The 25,464-nt window shown below is 39.3% G+C and overlaps 1 protein-coding gene across 3 annotated transcripts in view; it reads left to right on the top strand.

The window, feature by feature from the left end:
- Positions 1–25,464, top strand: part of LOC125693376 (VPS10 domain-containing receptor SorCS1-like) — a 272,191-nt gene that overhangs the window by 222,598 nt on the left and 24,129 nt on the right. For all 3 annotated transcript variants that reach the window (XM_048945241.1, XM_048945240.1, XM_048945239.1), the window contains exons 17-22: positions 6,102–6,215; positions 7,216–7,387; positions 17,496–17,682; positions 21,910–22,043; positions 23,597–23,720; positions 24,611–24,723. In XM_048945241.1, coding sequence (XP_048801198.1) covers positions 6,102–6,215; positions 7,216–7,387; positions 17,496–17,682; positions 21,910–22,043; positions 23,597–23,720; positions 24,611–24,723 — 844 coding nt within the window. The remainder of the gene's footprint in view (positions 1–6,101; positions 6,216–7,215; positions 7,388–17,495; positions 17,683–21,909; positions 22,044–23,596; positions 23,721–24,610; positions 24,724–25,464) is intronic.

Below are 25,464 nucleotides of genomic sequence, written 5' to 3'. Positions count from 1 at the left end.
TTCATGTAGTCCTCAGATCTGGATTTTGACTTTATCCATTTCAGCTTCCTTCTCCACTGCCTCTGAGGAAAAAGAATAAAACATCCAGTTCACAAATATTTACCACAAATAGTCATCACCTGTTTATCTACTTAATGCAGTCAGGAATGTGGTCTTATGAAGATTTTTCCACAGAATGTTGGAAAAGCCACAGAGAAGAGAAGACAGGGGAGGAAATAAATGGCAAAAAAAGAGTTCTGCTGGCTTGACTGAATTTCTCAGCCCAGATTCACTGTGTTAACAAAGTCAAAGCTCTGCTTCTGTGCCATAGTGTTCAGTGCATGCCTCATTGAACTCTTCACTAGGCTTTACTGCAGTAGCACCCTGCATAAGCTGGGCTGAAGGGAAATTTGGAGGAATACCAGTCAATAAAGCCTTGCTGTGAAAGGATGTCCTCTGGAGGGGGTTTCCTGCAAGAAGCAGCAGCTCTTTTCTCATTCTCATTTATGAGAATGGTTCCATGGTGCTTTTGAATGCTTTTTTTTTTTTAAGCTGATCAGGGCTCTGAATTGAAGTTGGTTTAAGGGAACTCATATCCTTCAGGTAGGGAGAAGCCCCTGTACTGGCTGCACTTGGATTTACAATCTTAACGTAATCTGGACAGCTTTTTGCATTAATAGTAATGGTTGCAGGATACGGGTTTGTATACAGAATGAAAGAAGACAACAATCCCTGCCCCATTCAGTGTAGTTTGGACACTGAAATTGTAAAGAGAACATTTTATTACCTAAGCTTGTCAGAGCTTGGAGTAAAATCAATCATATGTATATGAGAAAGTTACAACAAACAAACAAAGAGCATCATTGCTGTTAGATCTGTGTGTTGTTTTATCAGTTCAGAGTGTAGAAAAAAGCCAGTCATAAAAGACTTAGATTGTCTGTTGTTTTGTGTTTGTTTTTTTCTCCTAACAATATCACGAGTTCAAGGTTCTTTTCAAATTTGTATTCAGTCCATTGTGGTTCTTTCTCAGAGAAAAGGGCACATTTGTTTATTGCTTTACACAGCAACAAAACTGAGTGGCATTAGAAATGACTATAGATTCTCCAGCCTCGGGAATCTGAGCTCTTCTGACAGAAGATGTCTCTTCCTGTGGCCTCGATCCAAACACGTACTGCTCCCTGCATGGGCTGCAGCTCACAGCCAGAGGGCAATGGTGCTTCAGGAATAGGTGTTCAGGAACCCTCAACAATTCTGTCCTAGCAACAGCCTGGAAACGAGATTGTTCTTCATTTAATTGATTTGGGTAAATGGATGACACCGTTACTTGTATGTTATTAAAGCATTAATTTAGCTGTTTTCCTTCCATTGTGTTCCTTCCTGCTGTTTGGATGTTATTACAGCAATATCTCTTTGGTAGAAACACCTTCCAGACATGGACGGAAATCTTCAGTGATGCTCATTCTTCAGCTACCTGTCTCCCATGTCCTTTAATAGAAACTTTGAGTGAAGTGTTGCTCTGCCAGTCCTCCCTCTGAACCCATTGCCATTAATACTGAGCACTTCTCCTATCCGTGTTCCTAAATCTCATGCCTTCAAGGGGAGCAGCAGTCTGTTTATGCTGCTGCTAGTGACCTCAGATAGCTAAAAAGGTGCAAAGGAGCCTTAGTGCAATTGAGAGTCAGGCATATTTATCTCACTGATGATATTGGTGAGGATCTGTCTGGCTTTTTTTTTTATCGGATAGGCTTTAAATTACAGACCTGCCTGCTAGGTTTAATTCTTATGCTAAAACACCATAGTCCTCTGCCATGAGAAACTGTCTTGATAAACTGCGTTGAGGCAGAACGCAGATGCTGAATGTGATCAGACTGTGTTGGCTTCATGTGTTAGCACTCATTGATTCATGCAGTCATGCAAATGTCAGTTCTGAAAAGAACATATATTTGCATCCTAAAGTTAATTAAATCTGTTTTATCATTCAAGAGGGCATAGTTAGCTGACAAATAGTGATTTTGAATTCATTTTAGTTCATTTTGAATGGTCGTCGAAAATACAGATTCAAGTCTGAGATGTATCTCTGCATCCGTAGGGTTCTAGATATCTACAAGGCACAGATTTACTGGAGGACACTTGGGGGTTTTATATTCTGTTAAGATAAACTGGAATGACCTGTACTTCTGAACACTGGTGCAGTTATAATCATATGCCTTCCTAGATCCATCATTCAAAGTGTTGCTAAATCCATCCTTCTCTTAGACAAATCCCAGCTCGAGTCCTTGGAATACTGTGAAGCAAGTAGAACTCTCTTAAACAGAAATCTGTTCTTATACCATAGTTTAGTATTAGAAAATATTAAGTTAGTAAAATGATAGTAAGACATTACTATCTGTGGCCACGGTTAATTATTTCTAGAGGACCTTTTGGAAACTACAGATCAAAGGTGACTTTAAACATAGGTACCTTGATTCCAACCTACTTAAGGTCTGAAAAGTTTGCAGAGCAGAGAATGTAAAACTATGGGTAATGTTTACTGTTGCCGGCATGGTTGACCTTAAGGTGAAGCTGTTAAAATTAAGGAAATCCTGTTCTCATGTTATAAGTCATCTCTGCAGTCTCAGAAACTTTTCTGACTTACTTTCTTATCTTAAAGCAGTGGGATTTCAATAATATCATGTAGATTTACAGTTCTTCCATTACAATAAGTTTGTCACATGTGTTTTCAAGCAAAAGACCTCCAAAAGGGATTTCTTTTCTTTGATCTTTACTTGTACACAAACACAAAATCAGGGAATTTACCATGAGTTTGGAGCAGGGTTATAGAACTTCTGGATTCAGTCTGTCTTTAATTGCAAAGGAGGACTTGTAAATAGAAGAAATAAGTGAATACGCAAATACAATTCCTGTTTAAACCAGTAAAAGTGGTCTATATTTTAAACCATTGTCAGTGAGAGACAGATAGTAGACTGCTTCATGCTGATAAAACAAGCCCTGCTGTTAAATGTTCTGTTCTTATTTTGATAAGTACATTATCTATTTCACCTGAGTTCTTTTCAAGCAGGCAGAAAATACCATCAATATATGCAAATTCCAATTCCCAGGTACCTGGCAGTGACTTGGCTAGCTGATTGCAGGCTAGAGCTGATGCCTTTCCTGTTTCCATATTTTGCTATACTTGCTCTTGCTATGGCAATCCAATTGATGCTAATGCTTGTTGATTGCTGCAAAGCCTGTTGTGCCAAATTGTAGGCAGCAATTTGTTGTCAGCATCAGTGTTCTGCATGCACCAGCCTGTAGCCAAGGAATTCATTAAATTCCAAGACTGTGGAGGTGAACGGGGGGCTGGTGCATCTGTAGAGAGATACGGTACAACAATTCATGTCATTTTCTGGGATTACATTTCTGTAGGGCCTTAATGAGCCAGACGATTTGCAAGCCTGAAAATGACACTGTGAAACTTCTGTGCTTAGAACTATTTTTGCTGTGGAAAATCCTATCATTTCGTTCTCTTGAGTTTGAGAAATCCATGCGTAGTCAAACCTAGTGAAGTCAAACTTCTGTTGCCCAGATTTGTGAGTTCTAACAGGAAACAAAATTAGAGCATGAGTATAGATGTGTATAGTAAGAGATCACAGATGGTTACTGCTGTATTAAGTTGAACTACAGATACTGATCCCCCCTGCAGCAGATCTCACTGCTCTGTTTTGTTTTCACCTGATTACATAACACTGTGTGTGTAGAGTGTTACAGCCTTTTTAATTAGAGTGATACAAGATAACTTAGAAATACAGTGCTGCAAAGTGTTGACAAATGAATTACAAAAATCCAGGAGTCCCACTTGTGTGTAAATATTTGTTTTCTGTAAGCAAATCAGAGTGGTGTTATTCTTCATTATAAAGTGTTTCTACAGCCATAGTGTTTTTAATCCAACAAGGATGATTAGAGGACTGCATGGCAATGGGAGAATACGCTGTCTAATGCTTCCAAAGCAATTAAGCAACATTCAATCACTAGCATCTGAGTAAATAGATTCATGAAAATTCAATCACAAAAACTGAGGAAAAGACCCATTTAGGTCATCTGGTTCATTGCTGTTTCCTAGAGCATGTTCTCAATTACTTGTAGCTATCCCAAGCAGCACAGCTGCCAAAATGTTCTTATGGAGCAGTTGTGCAGTTCATTGTATTTAGTTTTTCCACGTGATGTGTAGCATTAGTTGTTTTGTTGCTGTTGTTGTTAATGTCATCTTTTAAATTGCTGTTTTTAGATTACATTGAAACATTTATTTTCTTGAAAAGTTACAAGCGTGGGTAAAAAAATTGTGATAAAAGCCCTCTCCATGTCCACCTTATGAGTGGCTGAGATCCTTGGGTTCAGCTCAGAGCGGAGGAGGCTGAGGGGAGGCGTTCTGGTAGCCCACTGTTCCTCTCAGTGAGCGGAGTGGCAGCAGTGAGCTCTGCTCTCTGGTCACAGTGATAGTGCCCCAGGAAACAGCATGGAGCCAGGAGTCGGACTTGATCTTTGAGAATCCCTTCCAACTCAGGATATTCTATAGATTCAGTTCCCTGCGAGCCATGTTCTAACTCTAGTTGCTAACACTTAAACACTTAGATCTCCACACACATGTGCACACAGAACAGAAAGGAAAATAGTTAGAAGTGAAGAAGACAGGGCATGCTACAAAGGGAATGGAAAAAAAAAAAAAAAGAAAAAAAAAAAGAAAGAAACATTCTGCGTACACACAGCCTGTTCTTTTTTCTCCTTATTTTGTACAATTTTTTCCTTCCCTTTCTCTGCATTTGGTTCTTCCGCATCACATCCCCTAATAACTTTTGTACAATCCACAAATGCTGTTCCTTAGCATGGCATAATGAATCCCATTCCTCCGTGTGCAGTAACCCAGCTCAGTCTGTGAGGCAGTCTTAGCAGCGCCTCTCCAGTTGTCTATCTGTTGAGCCTCCACCCCACCTTGGCCTGATGGTTGTCTTTTGACCAGTTCTTAGAGGAGCCAGGACAGGGATTCCACTGGCTGCATCCATATTATTGAGGGTTTTGGTCTCCTGTTTTCCTTCGTTCTTCTTTATGTATCCAAATGTAAGCCTTTAATCATATAATCTAAGAATATTCTAAGCCTGTTTTGTTTCAACATTTGACTACTTGATACAAAGTTACTAAAGCTAAGAAGTACCATTCTAAGATTAAAGGTCATATGGCAACTGGAATTTTGGAATGGTGTCTGTGAACCTCTGGATGGCAATTCTTAGAAACGGTGACCCATTAGCTTCTCAGTTATACTGTATGGAGAAAGCTCAGTAAAAGGAATGAATGATTTTCTGTCCAAACAGTCCTCATTACTGAATGACTAGAAAACTAACCACGCAAACAGAATACTGGATAAACAGGTTTTATAATTGAACATTATTTATTGTGCATTTATCTGAAAGCAAAAAACAGTTGGAAATGTTGCTTATTTTTTGTGAAACTGAATCAAACCTAGTCATAGCTAAACCCAAATTGGAGTAAAAGATTCCATTTTGATTTATTGTTTCTAAAACTTTTCTTTTTTCTTTTCTTTTTTTTTTTTTTTTTTTCAACATTTCCACTTCCAAACCAAAACAGAAATTACCAAATACCTTCTGTACCTTCACTCTGCTCCTTCAGAGCGTGGGTTTTCCTCTGCAGCTTGTATAACATGGTTTTCAAATATATCAAACTGTTTAGCACTTCAGTTTTCTAAGAGGTAACTGTGACAGCAGTGGTTGAAATAGGTGAAGATCTCTGGTCTTTATCATATTTTGGTTTAGAGATGAGCTAGAGAAACACTGTTGGACTGCCTAGAGAGAACAGATAAAGCAGTAGCTCATGAACTGCCTGGAAGAATCGTAATGATCTAGTTCTACTTTTTTGTGCTGGGATGTATGCAGGGTAACTTTATGCATAACAAAAGCTAAAGCAAGATGAAGAATCTGTTATTCCATCATTAAAAAAATCAGAAACTCTAGTAAACATGCTGAGGAAAATCACAACTTGTATCAATAGCAGACAGTGTGAGCTAATACCTGTGTTAATTCTTCTTTTTTCTTTTTTAAATGTTTGTGTGTAACTCTCTTTTAATGTTCAAACAGTGATTATGGATATGAACGCCACAGCAACGGGCAGTGTTTACCAGCATTTTGGTATAATCCATCTTCCTTGTCAAAAGACTGCAGCCTTGGACAGAGTTATCTCAACAGCACTGGGTAAGTGGTGCACTAGACAGCATTTTAGCCAGAGCAGACACTTCACAGTGAACTTCAACCCAATGATGACAGCATTTACCGACTCAAAGCTGGGTGAAGTCCTTGGGACTTCTTCATTATTGAATTTTCTGGGGTGCACAGTAATGCCCTCCAGATCACCATCACATATGGTCCAGAACTTTCTATGAAAAATGATGTCTTAAAGAAACTTGAGTGGAAAATGTAAGGCAAAGGCCAGACCACTAAATCTCTGAAAGCAATCCTGTTAAAATCATTCGGGATCACATGAGCCAGAAAGGGTGGGAAATAAATTAGAGGAAAGAGATAAAACTGATATATATGTACAAAGAAGTAATATATGGGCAGTTAGTCCAAATGCTGATTGTTCTTCGGCTCTCTCGAACATCAATAAAAGATGCATTTTGTATTAAAAGACTGACTTCAAACTGCATTTCTCATGCAAATGACTGAAACAAAAGAATCTAAGATGTTTTGGAATTCTGTACATTCAAATATAGGCATAATTTGTCGTCCTCTTCCACTTTATCATTACTGTAAGTTCTGGAGGCTTATATCTGTAGAATTGTTTCACTGCTGATGACAAAGGAATGGTTTTGAGACATGAGAAAATCTGTTTAACTGCCTAAAAGTGTAATAATATAATACAATTATACTATATATGTATATTATTTATTTATAACTTTATGATTATCTAACTTATAACCTACATTGTCATAGAATTCTATGTTTTATGCAATATATGTAGTATGTGGTATACAGCTGTGCTAAATATTACCTGTCACTAACAACATTATTAACTGCTTACACATTAGGTATGTGAGGAATACTTGGCTGAGGAAAATCATAAAGCGTATTTGAGAATCTGCTTTCTTCCAATCTCCTTAGTCTAAAGAAACCTCAGAAATGTACCCCTGTTCCTAGTTAACCCTGTTGTGCTCCCTGTCAGAATCTTGTACAGTTTCTCTCTTTACCTTTGCAGGTACCGAAAAGTTGTTTCTAATAACTGCACGGATGGTGTGAGAGAGCAGTACACAGCAAAACCACAGCAATGTCCTGGCAAAGCTCCCCAGGGTCTTCGCATAATAACCTCTGATGGCAAACTGACAGCTGAGCAAGGACACAATGTCACTTTTCTGGTGCAACTGGAAGAGGTAGGCTCTATGGGTGTATTTCAGTCTGAGTCATGCTAACCAAAGTTTTAAAGTGGTGGACAGGTGAATAGAGTATAGGACAAAAACAGCTCCCTTATGTATCTGTCGAAGATACTAGATATAAGGAAAAAACATTTTTACAATAATGCTGGTGAGGCACTGGCGCAGGTTGGCCAAAGAGTTGGTATCTCCACTCTTGGAGACATTCAGGTCCGACTGGACCAGGCTCTGAGAACACCTAGCTGTAGGTGTCCCTCTTCATTGCAGAGAAGTTGAACTAGATAACTTTTAAGGATCCCTTCCATCAAAGGATTTTATGACTCTCTGCATACTGGTTAAGTGCCTGGGGGTAAAATCTCAAGATGTCATCAGCACTGAGTCTGAAATTGATTGCAGATGCGAAGCTGACTCAGTCTCTAACTGGAATCTGTGTTCCTGTTATATCTCTAACGTAATTTATTACGCCACAGTACTCCTCTTTCCATTTATGAGTCTCTAGAAAAAAAGTTTTTTTTTCCACCTGTTTTCTCTGCTTACCACTTCCTTATCTGTGATAATTGTAGGCTCCTAAATGATAACTCCTACAAAGTAATTATTATATCTTTTTCCCTAATCCAGTTTGATTTCTTTAAACTTCTACCCTTTGTCACGTGCAATTGGACAATAAATCCTAAAACAACTGTGCTTTTGCACTGGGGGATAATGCATATCCTTTTAGAGCTTTAGAGTATTCATGGAAATTACTTCTGACCCTCACCATACCACATGTCATTAGTAGTGAGGATAGAGAAATGAGGATGACCTCTGGTGCTGAGTTTTGTAGGGACACGTTGGGGTTTTTGCATTCTACTACTGATATTTTCCCAGCAAACAAGTGTCCTGATCTGCAAAGACAATAATGTAATAAATCGTATCTAACCTTAAGCAGTTCTACAACTGGAATGTTCATTTTCTCCAAAAGGTGGTCTCCATTATAGTAGTTAAACTCATACAACATAGCTACTGCAGATGCCATCATAGCAGTTTGAACATATACTTTGACCAGGATACATTATTGATTTCTGTGTTTAAAGATGAAGAAAAGAAGTACAAAATGAGATTCAAAGCTTTCAGACTTTATTTCAAAAAGCATATAAGCAACCAAGAAAGGTGTTTTTATATTCTCCCTCCAGAAGTGTTTATTGCTGCCTTTCTATTCTCAGAAAAGTCTTACAACAGATTGGGAGAAAGAGATGGGTAACCTAAGACATCAATCACAGATCTGTCAAGGAATTATACCAATAGGGGGAGATGCAGTAACTCACGCGTTGGGAAACTCAGAACAAATTTCCTGCTTTGAGTGTTTGAACTCGCATATCTTGTAAGAGTGTCCTTGACACTCTGTTACACACAAATCTGTTGTGAATTGTACTGTGTTTTCAGTTGGTCACGATCTTTTCTGATAACACTGTTTCAGTTTTCATCGGAGTTTGGATGCATGCTGTGCATCACGAAGTATGTAAAGCATATTTTGATAAGTGAGTCAGCTGCAGTGGAAATCTAAAGGGGACCCGTTTGGGGGGATATTTCATAAGGAGGAGTTTAGGAATTGCTCTCAGCATTGAAAAGTATTGATCAGCCTGCAGCCTTGGTAATTACTTCCCTGCCAGATGAATCCCGACCTTCTGCTCCTAGATTTGTCAACGTATAGAATTTGCAGAATTTTGGAGGTGAATTTGACCTAATCTGACAGTGATGTTTGGGCTGATGTTACAACAAAAGAAATATTCAACAAAGATGAAAGTTTGTCCAGTTAAGTGCTTATATGATGTGAGAGAATAAATTATAGTCATAGGAACGCATTTTTATATACACTAAATTATTTCTCAAATAAACTATTTCAGTAAAAAAATCACACCACTCACCAGGAAAGTTAAACAACTCAGTAAAAGAACAACCATCCTGTCATAGAGCAGGTATCAAATTCACATAGTTGCAGAACTGCTGAAGCTGGAAGGGATCACTGGAGTTTGCTTAGCTTGATTAGTGTGGACTTTGTTTCGGCCAACGCCTGTGAAACTTTCCTTCCTTTACAAACAAGATACAAGATACAAGCCATTTTCTGTTGAGTTGTGCCTTGTGCCAGTGTACACCACAGTATAATCTAGGATGTTTACCATCCAGCCAGTCTGTGTCACCCACTGTTGCTGAAAAGAAGGCATCAGGCGTGCTGAAAAAGGCTAGATATTCCTGTATGTGCATGTGTATAATTCCCAAGGTCATATGGAGAAATTCTGTCGTATTCAACCCCCTGCAGTAATGGCCAATATTTTTAGTGCTTGATGCTGGTAGGGACTCTTTGACTTTTGTTACAATCAACATTTTTCAGGATATAAAACAAACAAATGTAAACCTTTGCTTATGTTATGTTTTCATCTTGGCATCTCTTGTATCCTTCTGAGGTGGCTTGTTTGAAGCCTTCAGATCTGCAGAGCTGTTCCAAAAAAAACAGCCTCCCAAATCACTTTGTTCAAGCTTATGTTCCACTTAACAGTTTTAAACTAAAAGAGGAGAGATTTAGATTAGACATGAGGAAGGTATTCTTTACTGTGAGACTGGTGAGGCCCTGGCATAGAGAAGCTATGGATGCACCACCCCTGGAAGTGTTCAAGGCCAGGCTGGTTGGGACTTTGACCAATCTAGTCTAGTGGGAAGTTTCCCTGCCCATGGTGGGGTGTTGGAACTGGATGGTGTTTAAGGTCCCTTCCAACCCAAAGCATTCCATGATTCTGTGACAAGCAAGTAAAAGATAAGAAGCTGGTGAACCACAGCTTGAGATAGGAAGTATTATTTTCTTTTTGGATCCTACCTGGGTCTGAAAAGAGATTCAGACTTTAGATGCAGGCTCACTGGAAGCCCTGAAAAATCACTACATTTATGAAGAAGAAGGGGATATCTGAGAGAGGAGTAAAATTGTGGCAGTGAAAACTGATGTTTCCACTAAGCTGTGGGAGTCAGGCAGGATTCACAACACAGGGGTTTCTTGTAGAGTACCCTTATGTCTGCAGTGATGCTCAAGGCTGGGACTGCAGACTGTCATTCTAATCATGACAGAGTGTCAGATATGGAAAGTTCCTCCAGGTTAGTTCACATATTAGACTACATACAATCATTGTGAAAATCTTACTGTATGGAAGCAGTCAGAATGCATCAGTGCTTCCTTTTATAATTAGCGTGTATTTCATTGTACAAAATGTTGTGGAAGTATTTAATAAGCAGAGCACCATAGTTATGCTGATAATTTTGTTCTTAAATTTCCATTGAGCAAAGCAGAATAGTCACAGTCTGTCACTAACTGGCAGAATGGGAGAAAACCAGCGGTGCTTTAAAGGCGATTTCCCATTGCCTCAAAATGATGTCACTTTAAAGGTTAATCCTTTGTCCTGCTCTGGCCTCTTTATGCTCTGTACACGGATAAAGATCAGGTTGGTGCCTTTCACCCATAGCACTCATCTAGAGTTGCTTCTCATCCTACATAACCTTAATCCTTGCTTAATTTTTCCACAAGAAAAAGAAATAACAATAATTTAAAAAAATCCACTCAAATAAAATGCTGCAAAGACATTTTTTCCAGTCAAACTCTTAAACCCAACATCCCTGACATATTTTCCTGCTCTGCTGTAGAAAATAGAGGAATTTTGTTAAGCAAGTGTTATTTCTGCATGTCTTCCCCATCACATGGTCATGAAGATCTCTTTCCTGTCATAAACCTAGTTGTTATTTCTATATTTCACTTATTGGTATGAACATCAGACATTTGTGTTTCTTGCTGCACTGTTTCAGCAGAGACACTAGAAGCAGCAGCTTCCAGAACAACTCTGTTCAGCACAATGGCTTTCAAACTTGTTTTATCTGTTTGCTCATATGTCTTTGCTGAAGAAAAGGTTGGTAAAGACATTCAGGGCAGAATGGTTCAGGGCTTTGGCTGTTTCATTACAGATAATTCATGGAGAAACTGCCTACTCTAATTTATTTTTTATCCTGATAAATTGACAGCCAAAAGTCTTTGACATTCCAGATCTGCTTCACCTCTCACTTGCCAAAGTCACTCCACTGGCTTGCATTTGACTACTTTCTTCTGCTATATGATGTTTTGATTAGGTTGATATGCGGGGAAAACTCTTTAGTTCTTACAGTTTTAGCCATGGACTGAAATTCAGGCAATCTGAACTCATTCCTGAAGTGCTCTCTGAGCTATTTCTGTGTGACCTTAAGTAAGAAACTTAACCTTTTTGCTTTTTCCTTCATTTGAAAATAGAACTTCGCTTACTACCTCATGTCTTCCAGGCTATTCATATTTATGCTGAATGCTTATAAGGCCAAAGAAATCTCCTGTGCTAAGTGAATATAAAAATAAAGCCCTGAATTTCATGTAGACCACAGTGGCTTTCTGTAATGACTTTCAATAAGTGGTTACCCAACGAACATTGTGCCTGGGTGCATTTAATGAGCTCAGGGGACCCTGCTGACAAAGGAACAGTGCTATGAACATTTCCCTCCATGGTGCTGTGGCCTGGTGTAATTCAGAATTCAACTCAGCTGAAATCTCTGGAGGTAAGCTTAGTGTTAGGATTGTTTTGTTGTTGCTGTACTTAAAATTAAAGATGCGAAGTTAGTAGTACATGAAAGCACAGGTTTTTCAGTGTCCTACTGTGTTCCCTCTTTGATATCACAAGTTAGTAAAGATTATGAAAATCTGAAACCTTTATCCTAACTTTAAACACACATTGTGAATCATGGCTGTTTATCTTTCTAACACCAACACATTCCTCTTAATAGCACACAGCCAAAGATCAGTACATCCCCTCTTCCATACCACTGTCATCTGAATTATAATTGCATTTTCTCTGTTACTGACGATGACAAGATTGTTAGGTGAAATCAAAGCCTTTCATGCATTTTTTTAATCCTCTGCTAAAATTCCATGAAAATGTATAAAAGTTGACCTTTCCTTCATGATGACACAGTGCTACAGTCTTCTAATGCACCTCCAGTTGCTTAAGTTGAATTATTTGGCGTAATTCTAATTCCTGTGGAGCACAGATCTAGTCCTGTAGAAAAAGTTCATAGATGAATTGTGTTGGCAGAACTGGCAGTCATAATGAAGCATTCAATTAGTACAATTTACTGTGTAGAAAAAGAAGTACATGTACCCAGCCTTATAAAAGACACATTTTTAATCAGTTTCTGCTATTAAAGTTAAAGAGCATCTCTTCATAAGTGGGAATTTGAAAAGAAAATGTGATTTTCTGTATTTGACCAAGTTGAACATAAGTATCTTTTTAAAATAAGTGTATGCCTTAAACAGACAAAGTCAAAAATTATCCCACGTACAGATAATCGGTTGCAATGGAAATGTTTGATGGATGTTTTCTAATGGTGACAGGAAAATGTCACAGTGTATAAAAGGTTGCTCTCAAGGAAGCACAAAACAGATTTCTAAAACATTAATTCGTGAAGACAGTTCAACAGTGGTGTCTGTCTCTTGCAGAGGATAATTAAATTCATTTTCAACATCTGTAAGGAAGGAGTCACAATTTGATGCATAATTGAAGACTTAAAAATTAAATTTGAAACATGGGAAACAAAATTAAAAACCTTGAACTGTGTTCCATTGTTTTAATACTTCAATTTATATACAAAGACTGTAAGTTAATAAGGAAAATTCATGATTAGAACCTCCTGGGCAAAATTCAGATAGAGTGTTTGTGATGAGTTTGAATGAGCCCCAACCTCAGATACACTGAAATACCAAGACTCTGTGAAAGTAATCAAAATGTAACAATATTGTTGTGAAGTATATAGTCAGTTTCTTGGCATATCCCCAGGCAGGAAGCTTCATGGAGTTTGTTGGAAACATCTGTGTCTTATGAATGCTCTATTGTTTTGGCAAGATACAGGAAAAGTGTGTATTTTGGTTTGGGGAATGGAGAGTGTTCTGTTTATGCTTAGAAATTCTGTAGGCATTTAATGAGAAAATCCCTTAGAAGACAGTAAATTTCCAATTTATAGTTTAGCATCTCATGGTGTATGGGAAGAAGGCTTAAGATGGGCCTTGGGAAAAATTGTTTTTAATTCCCAGGTGTTCTTCTCTGGCTAAAAGGAATACTCATATGCTTGAATTTCAGTATACACGTATGTCTTTGGCTGAACTGAAAGCTTTATCAAATGTGCAGTCTTCAGATATACCCAACTTTGTGCATATTGCAATGTGTTATAAACAAAATATTTTATATTTTACCCAATACTTGGTAAAAAAAATCCATCCACTAAAAGTACTTTTATTTTTCCAACTATTATAATTGTGGTTGCCTAGCATAGTGTGATTGATGCACTGAATGTGTGAATGTGTGAATGAGGCACTGAATGCACAGATATCACCGCAAGCAGCCATCTTGTCAAATTTTTCCTCAGTGCCTAAGAGCACTGGCATTAAAGACCTCTTCCATTGAAGGCTAGAGTGGATGCCCAAAGACAGCTCGGCAATGACTGCATCCAAGTGCTTTGCTGTGACGGCAGAAATAACACAGTAGCTTTTGTGTCTACCTTAATCGGGCTAAAAGCTTCAGAAACCCCTCTCATGTAGTGCTGGACTTGTCAAAATGCTGAGGAGAAGCCAGAAAAAAAAAAGTAAAAAGAGAGATTTTTAGCAAGATGTATGTATAGGCATCAAATTGTTGCAAAACAGATCCTCTCTTGGAAAATCAGCCACATGCAAATGGCTCTCTGGAGCTGGGGTTGATGTAGATCAGGTGCAGGTTGTAAGGAAATGTTTTGATTTTGGCTTTCCTACTTTGTCTTCTGGTTTATTCTGCCCATACTCTTTCCTGGCACAGATAAAACATATGAAAAATAGACAAAATCACAATCTCTTTGTTTTTCTGACTTTTTTTCTCTCCTTTCCTAAGATAGAATTTTAAATGTCAGCCTTTCAAAACGTGGCATTTTCAGAGAAGTGTTATAGCCTGGGTCTTACCGAAAAGAAAGTGCTTTTCCAGTTCAAAGGGCTTTAAAACAAAACAGAAAAAGCTAAGACAAATGAAAGAGGCTGTGGGAATAGCAGCTCAAGTTCTTCTCCAATTAAATTTTCAGATGTCTCTGTCAGCATCTTTTCTCCCAGGGGAATTTGGAAGAAAACTTGAGATCTAAATCCTGCATATGTTGGAAATGGCTCCCTTCCCTGGCAGCACCTGTAGACACTACAGGTTTCATGGCTATAGAGAAAAATGAAGATGAGAAGAAAAGTCTGTTAGAACATGAATTTTGTCTCTTGCTGAAACAGAGCTGTTCTAATGTGGTATCGCACTTTTCATCTTCTCTGCTACTTCAAATATGCAGAGGAAGATACCTTGTCCTGGAATATATCTCAACTGCCTGACCTCAAATATATTCAGATATGATAAAGCCAGCGGGGTCACTATGGCAGTGTGGTTTTAATCATGCAGACTGCTTTTGTCCCAGCAGTATGGCTTTGCTGAATAATTTTTGAATGTGTCATCTCTTTACAGTTAAAAAAAAAAAAAAAAAAAGAAAGAAAGAAAAAAAAAAAGGAAAAAAAAAATTAAAACCCTAGCAATGATGGGCATAGAGGAACTGGAAGACCTTTCAAGGGTTCTTCAGAAAACTGATGTATGCTCACCTTTGTCTGTGGAGGCAAATCCTATTTGGTACATGTTGGCTCATGTCAAACATGTTGGCTCTGCATGCTGGCTTGAAGTCAAAATACCACAGAACAGTGGTAGATGTGGCACTGAGGGACATGTTTTGGTGGGCATAGTGATGATGAGTTGATGGTTTGATTTGGTGATCTTAGAGACCTTTTCCCGCCTTTATGTTTCTATGATTCCATCTTGTTTGTAACTTTGCACATCCTCTTTCATATAACTTGTGTCACTTAGGGACTTTACTGTCCGTACCTTCACAACTTGGGGAGAAATGGCGTGGGGTATCTCTAGGAAGCTCCAGGCACATGCTTTTGTCAGGGGATGCCTTTGTCTCTACACATTCAGTCTGCGATACTCCAGAGCAGAACAATACAGTTATTTTTGTCTCACCCCTTTGGAAGCAACTGAGCTTCCAGCAGGGTGCCAGGGCAGTGTAATGAGTACCACTTTAACCTCTGAAAACAGAGTGTCTGGAACAATTTATCTCTCTTGCTATCCTGAAGTAGGGCTCGGCTGCCCCCACTTCCCATTCAGCCATGCTTCCACCATTTCTGTCTTCACAACAAGTGATAAAAAGACAGAAGGAACATGAGGAATGGGAATGATTCTGTTCCAGTTCTCTCACACTCACACATTTCCCTTTCTGATGTGAATACCTGCCCGATGCCAACCATTTACATGGGTACCTTTTCTTCTAGCTGGGCATCCAGAGGACTGTTTCTATCTCAGAGTGGTAAGGAAAGAAGGAAACCAAAGTAAATTAAGAGCATTTTCAGCCAGTTTTATGGACTGTCGTCAGCTATTATTTTAGTGACATTCTTGCAGACAGTGGCAGCTGCCTCGGGATCAGCCTGGTTGTAAGCTGCTGCATAGCAACAGGAAGCTGGGACATACCCCATGTAGGCATCATGCAGAGCCTCTGAGAGGCACTCCCAAAAGGAGAAAGAATGCTTTAAATTGAGACAAGATTCTACATCTCACCTGAAGGACAGGGGGTATGAGGCAGCCATAGTTGCTATACAGGGCAATGTAGGCTGTATTTGATCATGAAAAGCTGCCCTTATCAGACGCATATCACTGCCTTGTGATATCAGAAAATCTTGTGTTTCTAACATATAAGACATGGGTTATCTTTCGTTTTTTGGGGAGCTTTTCTTTTGTTTGTTTGTTTGTTTTGTATACAGTTGAGGCTTACTTCTCTGTCTGATAAACTAGCTTGTAAACAAAAAATCAGAAACTTGCTTTTTGTCTGGAAAGCAGAATGAAGTAATGACATCACCCTCCTCTTTTGGGTTTTATATATCTTTGAGGACTGTGTGGCTTTGGCATTTGACAAAATCACATGCAGCAGACTGGAATTCAGTTTCAAGAGCAGAAGATTAAAATCTGTTTTAGGATTGGTTTGCGTTAAAGAGGCATGAATAACACAGATATCTGATATCCTTGGCTTTGGTTTAAATTTTTACCCCCAGCTGTGGATTTTATTTATTTACTTATTGTAATTTATTTTAACAGCTCTGAAACCTGGTAGATTAGCAGCCCAGGAGAATAATGTCAAAGAGTGGCAGTCTGAGTTGCGCTACAAACCCACTCTGATAGGATTATCTCTAGGCAGGAGGAGAAGAGTTTAATCAGCCTTGTCAATTCATTAGCTCTCCTCTTCTGAGGCAGTCACAAAGGGTGCCACTTAGTGTCAGTGGTGTTGGTAGCTATTCTGAAATAAATACAAATCAGGCTCACTTCAAATCAGGCCGCTGAACAAGTTGTAAGCTCCTGTAACTGGTTGTTATCATGTAAGACTGAAAAGGTTCTTTTAACACCCTGCTGCTTAGATAGAGTTGACCCTTCCCTGAGGACTTCTCAAAGTTCCTTCTTACACTGTTTTGTTTATTTAGTTTTTATGATTTAAAATGCAAAACGCATAATGTGATTTGTTCCAAAGACTCCTGAGACAGTTACCCACATCCTTAGTGCTTGCTGAGTGTCACTCCCACTACAACACTGCTCTTCACAATAAGGAAACCTGGAGAAAGGAGCTGGAATGTTTACAAATAATGCCCATCTTTCCTGACAAGCAGGAATGCAAGGCTACAGCATACACCTTCTGTAATACTTCACCTTTAATAATGCAGCTGAGTTAACCTGAAGAAGGATCGCTTTCTCTCCAGTGTCTGCTGTGTAAGTTGATGAAGTGACCTCTGCTAACATCAGGAATGTGAATATGCTCTGGATGATCTGTCTACATCACTCCACTGATTCAGTCTCTCACAGTCATTTTCTGTAGCTCCCACCAGTACTCCTGCTGACATCAGAGGCTGTGGACTGATGTTCCAACAAGTCTCTTTCAGAAAAAAGAAAAGAAAAAAAAAGTATATTCTGACCCTTTCTTTTTTCTGTCACCACAGGGAGATCTCCAAAGATCCCTCATTCAGGTGGATTTTGGTGACGGCACCGCTGTTTCATATGCCAATCTCAGCTCAACAGAAGATGGGATCAAACACACCTACCAGAACGTGGGCATATTCCGAGTGACCGTGCTGGTGGAAAATAGCCTGGGATCTGACAATGCTGTCCTCTACCTGCACGTAACATGTATGTATGTTCATACTCATTGTTAGCTTCTGTCATTCCTAGAAAAAATTATCACTTGCTCTGAGAGATGATGCTTGGACTTTGTATGTGAGAGGATGAAGTGATGGGAGATGGTGAGAGTTTGACCTCCAATGGAGGACTTCAGAATGAGAGGAGACACAAGGAATAGCAGTTTGTTTTTTTGAACCGTGTTTAACCTCTAACTTTGGGTGGTCCAATCTGAGACAGCTCAGAGTATTATCTTTCCCTTTCTGAAATGCACTGTGGTTGGCATGTTTACAGTGCCAGAAAAATAAAGACATCTTTTATTCACTTTTAAAAACCTTGACTTTCACTTCGTACAGTGTTTTGCCCTTTAATGAAATGCAGACACATTTGGGATGGAAACTTGTGCATTTCAGTCTTTCTGTTGTCATAGGAACCAAAATCCTGGTGTTAAAAGAGTATAACAAGAAAAAATGTTATCTTCACATTGCTCTTTTGCTATTCTTTTCAAACTTTTTATATGTTGGCTCTCTCTGATTTACATCTGAAATGTATCTCAGTCCTTGTATAAAACCAGCAATGTGTTCTTTCATCTTTATTCTTGCACATGCCTGAGAATCCAAAATGTTTGACCGTTAGTGAAACTTTGTAGTATCTCTGGATTTTGTTTGGGGTCATAATTTGTTTTACATTGTGTAATTATTTTCTTTTTTTTGTTTATTTTGTTATTTTTGTTGGGTTTTGTTAATTACTTTTCTAGGCTGTATATCTATGTGACAGATTTACTGAAGAAAAAAAATATTTTAAACTTAGTTATTTTTATTTTATGTTATGCGTATAGAAATACTACTTAGCCTCTACTAAAGTAATTCCACATATTGCCTAGATAATTCAGCACATTCCACATTCTGTGACTCTGGTTTTGGAGTTACTTCACTTAGCATGAAATCAGGTGCACCTTTAGGGGAAGAGGGCAGTTCTCTAATGGTGCACAGTCGTATCAGCAGATGGGACCAGTGGGATTTGTAGGTGTAGGAGACAGCAGGTGTATGTGGGGGCATGATGGGAACAGTAACAAATCCTTCACTGAACTTCTTCCTTGAAAAAGACATGAGCATCATGTACCATTTATGATTCCCTTACCTGATACTGGTCTGCCATAAACTTTTGTGTCACAGAGTCCTTCAGCAGTGTTGTGTGTTTGAAAAACTCCTATCTATCTTGCAAAAAAGAACTCTGCTGATAAATCAGATTGTTATCAAGCTTTGGTTCTTTATTTATATATTTATCCTGAATTACTTCTGCTTTGAAGCACTGGCGAGGCAAGGTAAGGTCTCAGCTTTTAGATAGCTACTGTTTTTTTGGTTGGTTGGTTTTGTTGCATGGTTTTGAGAATCACTGTATGATAGAAAAGGAACTCTGCTTAGAGCAGATTTTTATATGCTTTCACATAATTTCTTCAGCAACTGAGGAAGCACGGGTTTGGTCCAGTGGAGAGTGCCCTTGTCTGCAGAGGAGAGGTTCTGGAGTCACACTGTAGTTTGCCTTCTTGCTTGTGCTTGGGTGCTTAGCAGAGGAGATGCAGGATGCAGCAATCCTCCTCCTTCTGCTGCTGGTTATGAAAGTCACCTCAACACGAGCTGTGGTCATCTTTTTTTTTTTTTTTTTTCCCAGTCTGTGTAAAAGGTCACTGGAAACAAATGGAGCAGTGTTTTGGCAGTTGATATTTCACAAGAGGTTCTGACAGCCTTCTATGAACAGGGTTGGTAATTGTTTGCTGTTTGACAACAAAGGTCCATGGGGACCTTTGCATACGCTCAGCCTATCTGCACAGTAACGAGCCCCTATAACAATAACCACTCTGTTGTGCAACCACAAGATAGAAGAAGAAGACAGGGAGGACCTCACCCTTACTCGCACTGGCTTTCTGGGTTGTAGCTAATTTAATTCATTTTCTTGAGCCATAGAAAGCTTAAGAATTGTTTTGTTTTTTAAGAATTTGTTTTAACAGTACAATTAAGAAGCAATATCCAGATGTCTTAATGCTACTAAGCAGCTGATAAATATATATTTCTGAGTTGTGTTTAGATAAAGTCAATATGTGACTTCAGTATGTCACTGCATTATCATTGCAGTCAGGCCTAGATTATAGGTGTCTGACCTCCAGAGAAGCCACAGCCTGAAAGATGTGTTTCACCTTCCTCTGTCTGTGAAGAATTAGGGACCTCAGAGCAGATTACAAACAGAGTATGGTGCCATTCAGACTAGCAATAGATTTGCTGAAGGCAGAGTTGTACAATAAATTCATAAAGCCCTCATAAAGCCTAATGCCCAGATCTACAAAAGCTTCTGAATCTATGGAAATGCTAGCTTTGCCTCTCAGCTCTCTAGTGAGCAAGGCTACTTTATTTAGCTTGGGGTGCATAAGCATGAATCTGGCCTCTTGGAAGTCTTGTAAGGCATTATTGTATTGTATTGTTATTATTATTGTATTGTGAGGCAGGAGTATTTTGTTGTGCATGGACTGTACTTTGTATAAGGTATACACACTGAAATAAGTCTCTACAAACTTACCTGGAAGGGTGCAGACTCCTAGCAGTTAAGAGCCCATCCAGAATGAGCTATCCCCATCTGCTGGCCAGATAATAGTTCAGCATTTCAGCCGCTTCGACCCATCATCTATTTGAAGAGAAATGCTGAGGCAGCATTGGCTTGTCAGAGCCATTCTTTCACATTCTTTCTAAGCCAGCACATGGCACAGGTCTGAGGAGGGGTTGGGTGTCCTCTGCAATGTGGTCTTTTTAGCTGTATTCAGAGCAACTGTGTAGTTATTTTGGAGTGAACTAGATTTTACATAGGTGTCATTGTCACTGTCACAACTGTCACCATATCAGGTGTGAGGGAATGTATTCCTTTAGAGGTCTGTGCTGGTGGTACCTGGCATTTGGCAAACATCCCAAAGGATATCAGAGCTGCAAAATATTCAGCTTGGGAAGCTGCCATTTCTCAGTTCTTAGTGTCTTGTAGGTCACAGAAATATACCTGAGCAGGGAAATTCCATTAAAATCAGAAGGATGAAATTCCAGCTTCTTAAGAATTTATAAAAGGGACTGCTGATTATTGAAGGAAAAATGAGCCACACATCTGTGTCTATAGCAGTCTTTGGTTAGTTCCACATGAGGGGGCTGCGTTAGGTTAATCAGTGGCTGAGTCTATACCACAAAGAAATCTGCATTTTAGTAATGAATCAGAAGGAGTGGTTCTTGTTTATACTGGCATTGCTTATACAGTCTAGTTTAGGTGAATTTTTTCATGCCTCTCTGCATGTGTGTGATACAGGGTCAGGGGATGCTTGCTCTAAAATGTTCAGTGTTTCTCTTGGAAAGCCAGGTTCTAAGTGATATTACGCATGTGATGTTTTCAGAAAAATCCTCTCCTAAAATATAAAAGATCCTTTAGCAAAATATTCACATGGACAATGCAGTCGACCCTCTCAGGCTGTGGTCTCCACTTCTCATCACTTAGAAGCTCACAGATGTAGGAAATGAATTTTACTTGTTTTAGAAACCCATGTCCCCATATCACCTGGGAAGTCTTCTTTTTTTTTCCTATGTCAGTTTTAGAACAATTGCTTTGTTCTCTAAGTGAACAGTCAGAACACGTTTTAAAAAATAATCTAGAGGACAAGATGCAATAACAAAGGCCCATCTGTCTCCAAAAGATGAGAAATATGTAACCCTGGGCATAATGTCACTTGTCAAATGAATTATGTTCTGTTTATATTAAAAAATAAAATAGTTTATTGTGGAAAAGAGGGAGTATAGGGTAACAAAATGAAAGCAGTCAGTGAAAAACTGTGGTCAGACAGAATTTCATCCAGTATGAATAGATACAGTATTACTGAAGTTCACCAAATCATAATAATTTGCATCAACAGAGATGTTCCATGTCAACTGAAGCCATTTGTCCTGCACATTCTTATGTCTTCTTAATGAAGACCCTGTTCACATATCTGGGCTCTGCTTCTATTATTTAAGTGGTATATACTGTTCCTGGATATTTGACATCCATGCAATAAAGAACACAGGATTTCAGCACTGGTACAGGTGTGATAAATGTCATGCCCTGTGGCGATTTAGGACACTATTTCCTCAAACCAGTGGGTCTCCCCTCATGTCCCCTCTATCCCAAGTTGGTATTTCACAGGGAGGGATGACTCACACCTTGTATCTGTCTCTGCAGGTCCCTTGGAACATGTTCATTTATCTCTTCCATTTGTCACCACGAAGAACAAGGAGGTCAATGCCACGGCAGTACTGTGGCCAAGTCAAGTGGGAACACTTACTTACGTCTGGTGGTTTGGGAACAACACAGAGGTTTGTATTCCCTATGGATTTATATCAAAACAATCAAGGAGGAATTCTGACTGGGAAAGGAGGAAGAGAAGGGTCTGAAAATGCCTCTAAATAGTCCTCCACACAAGAAAACTGCAAGTCAGAGGAAGAGACGCTAATTCTTAGATCTTTGATGTACCAACATTGAAATATAGGAACCATTTTGTGATTACTGCTGTGACTTAGCTGCAGGTTTATTGCCATTTCATGCAAATTGTCAGCAGCTTTGTACTGGCATCTTCATCCAAGGTAGATATATAGAACCAAGGTCCCAAAGTGCTTCTAGTATGCTTTTTCCCTCACTCACTATAAAAGCAATAACAAAAGCTGAAAATAGCATACAGCACATTCTGCTGCCTCTGTGCTTGCAGAGTTAGTAAATCTGCACTGGCATTGCACATTGTATGTGCCTTTGTGGCAGCAGTACCCAGGCACCCTTATTAATCTCTAAGGAGAGAGATTCTCATGGCTTTTGTAGGGCTGACATGGGCCTTCAACCACATGTTCTTCTTCTGTACAATGCAGGTCAGAGGATTGCATCAACATTTCCTGCTTTATTTACCTCTTTGCGATTAAAGTAGAATTTGAATTTCCTGTTGCTTTGTCCCTCAGATGATGGAAAATTCACCGCTTCTTTCTTACCCTCTCTCCCAGCTTTCTCCCCACAGCTAATTATCTTGAGTGTTAAATATATGCCCTGTGTTTGTAGTCTGAATTTATCTAGCTCTGGTTTCAAGCTGCTGGATCTTGTTATGTCTTTGTGTGTAGATTAAAGGACTCTGTTGTATCAGAAATCGTCTCTCCCTTGAGGTACTTACAGGCTCTGATTCTCACCTTTTAACCTTCCTTCTGATCTTCTAAGCTCATAAGTGATCAGAGTTGGTCTAACTCTGTTCTCATTGAAGTGAGAATTTTACTACAGACTACAATGGGAACAGGGTTTGACTTAATACTATGTGCTTTGAAGACCTCATCCAGAGTTCATTAATAAGCGAAAACAGAAGTTATGGCAGAGACTGTTGAAAGGGAGCACTGCTCACTGATTAACTGGCTTGCACAGCAGATGAAGCCGAGGGGATCTGTGTTCTCTCTAAAACCCATCCTTTTCCAAAAGCAGCATCTCCGTGCCTATGCAGGAGAGCAACTGAGAAATGTTGATTTGCCTCCTCATTCTGCCACAACCTCCTTAAATACCTTCAACAAACCACAACTAGATCTGGGGAAAGTAGTGTGACAGCAGTGAACCTGGTGGGCCCTCCTATTAGTTAGAATCTGCACCTCTCTGGAGAGTACTCTGGAGAGAGCAAAGACACTTTAACATGGGATTCCAAACATACAGCATGCTCAGCAGAAAGCCTTTTAGGCATCCTGAGCAGTCTCCAGAAAATTGGCTTCCAGGTCACACGGTCCTTCCTACTTTTGCAAGCTGGAACCAATTCCCCAAACCATCCCAATAGGCCAAAGAGCCAAACTCATCTTTGCTTTTCCTCTACAGCCAAATTAACTTATTTTCTCTTCTTCTGATGTATTTGCAGCCACTGATCACTTTGGAAGGGAGCATCACATTTACATTTTCTGTAGAAGGGATGAATACCATCACTGTTCAGGTCTCAGCAGGAAACACCATTCTTCAGGACACAAAGACCATCGCTGTGTATGGTGAGCCTTTCTCCCTTTGTTTTACATAGGATTCTCCATAATCAAGAGCTAAAGATGCAGGCTGCAATATAAGGTCTTAATTCCAGGTTGTAAGCTCATTTCCAGTGATATCAATTCAGCATAATGCCTCTGAGTTATGTTAGTCCAGACTGAGATGATTGCAGAGTGTTGACTGTCTTCCCAGAACCCTCTGTATCAGATCTATCAATCACTATATATTAGTCAAACACAATCATAAAAATTTTAGGCTGCTTGTAAGCTGGTTTCCTCTTTTCGGCCAGTAGAGGCCTCTTTACTCACACAGAAACTGCCTGGCTCAAACTCAAAGCCAATGCAGCGTGATGCAGTCCGGTACAGAAATCTGCATTGCTCTGATATTGTACTCAGGCCTCAGAAACAGTTATGACAAACAAATGCCATATAGTGTGGATGTAGTCCAGGAACCAATGGAAATTCCCTAAGCATGTAGTGAAAGTGATCAGCGTGAGTGTCCCTGTTAGCAAAAGCAAAGATTAAGAAGCATTTTTTCCAAGGCTGTCCAGTTAAGATTTCAGGTGTTTGCAACATGTCTATGAGAATATAATCACAGCTTCCTTTGCAGAGTTTGTCTTCTTCAGAAATCAAGAAGAAGGTAGCATTTATATTCTCCACTCAGCTCCCCTTCCAATGCTATCCACCTATTAAAAGTAATGACCTATCACCTTTTTCAGTTTTGTGACACCTGAGCAGTGAATCACTCCAATTTACTGCTGGATTCTCTGACACTGTATGCATCACTCGCAGATTGATTAAGAAAAGCAAAACACAAGCTGCAGCAGGTTTCACAAAGTTCTGCTCATTCAGCACAAGGCATTTTCAGATGTCTTACCACTGCGTCATTGTATCTGCAGAGCAATTTCGGTCCTTGAGGTTATCCTTTTCCCCAAACTTGGATGACTACAATCCAGATATCCCAGAGTGGAGAAGGGACATCAGCCGTGTAGTCAAGAGAGCTCTGGTGGAGGTAAGCAATGTGTATAAACTGTCTTATGGTGGCTCACTTTTTGCTTTCTGCCTAGATTAGGACCAAATAAATTATTCTCTCAAGGTGTCTCTCGGTCCCTTGCAACTATAAAAGGGGGATAGATGAGTGTTTGAGTCCAGAATCCTTAATTTTATACAGGTGAAATGATCCTATCCTATGACAATCTAGTGCTCGGAGTCAGACTTCACTTTATTCTTTTTAATGGAATATTTCAGAGAAAAGGACATCTGGAAAAACAAATTACTTGTGTGCGCGTTTAGCTTTACAAATGTCTTTTCTGTTGCACTGCAATCCTTCTTTTACTGCTGCGCTTATACAGCGGTGGAAAGCAATGCTCTTCTAATGGAATTACAAATATGCTGTAGGAAACTTAGAAGACCAAAGAGAAAATAATTTTCACTACTAAGAAGAGCACCCAAGTATGTACTTCATATTTGTCATATAGCATGAGTTTCATGGGTCAAGATTGGGTGCTATTTCTCCCACCAACACTACAGAGAAGCTCTGAAATTCCTTCTCTCACCGTGAAACAGAATGTCATAAAAACATTGTTTGTCTGAAGACTTGGGATTCAAACCAAGGGGCAGAGAAATTATGTTAGAAGAGATAGGCGTCAGTGGCAGTTTCTCAGCTCAGCAGAAAAATAGGAACTGTTCAAAACGCATTTTCGCCCACCTGATTAATGTCTTTCCAGCCTTTTTGCATAGATGATGCCATGAA

This window comes from Lagopus muta, chromosome 5 (assembly GCF_023343835.1).
Source record: "Lagopus muta isolate bLagMut1 chromosome 5, bLagMut1 primary, whole genome shotgun sequence".
Lineage (NCBI taxonomy): Eukaryota > Metazoa > Chordata > Aves > Galliformes > Phasianidae > Lagopus > Lagopus muta.
This window is presented reverse-complemented; position numbering and strand designations above follow the sequence as displayed.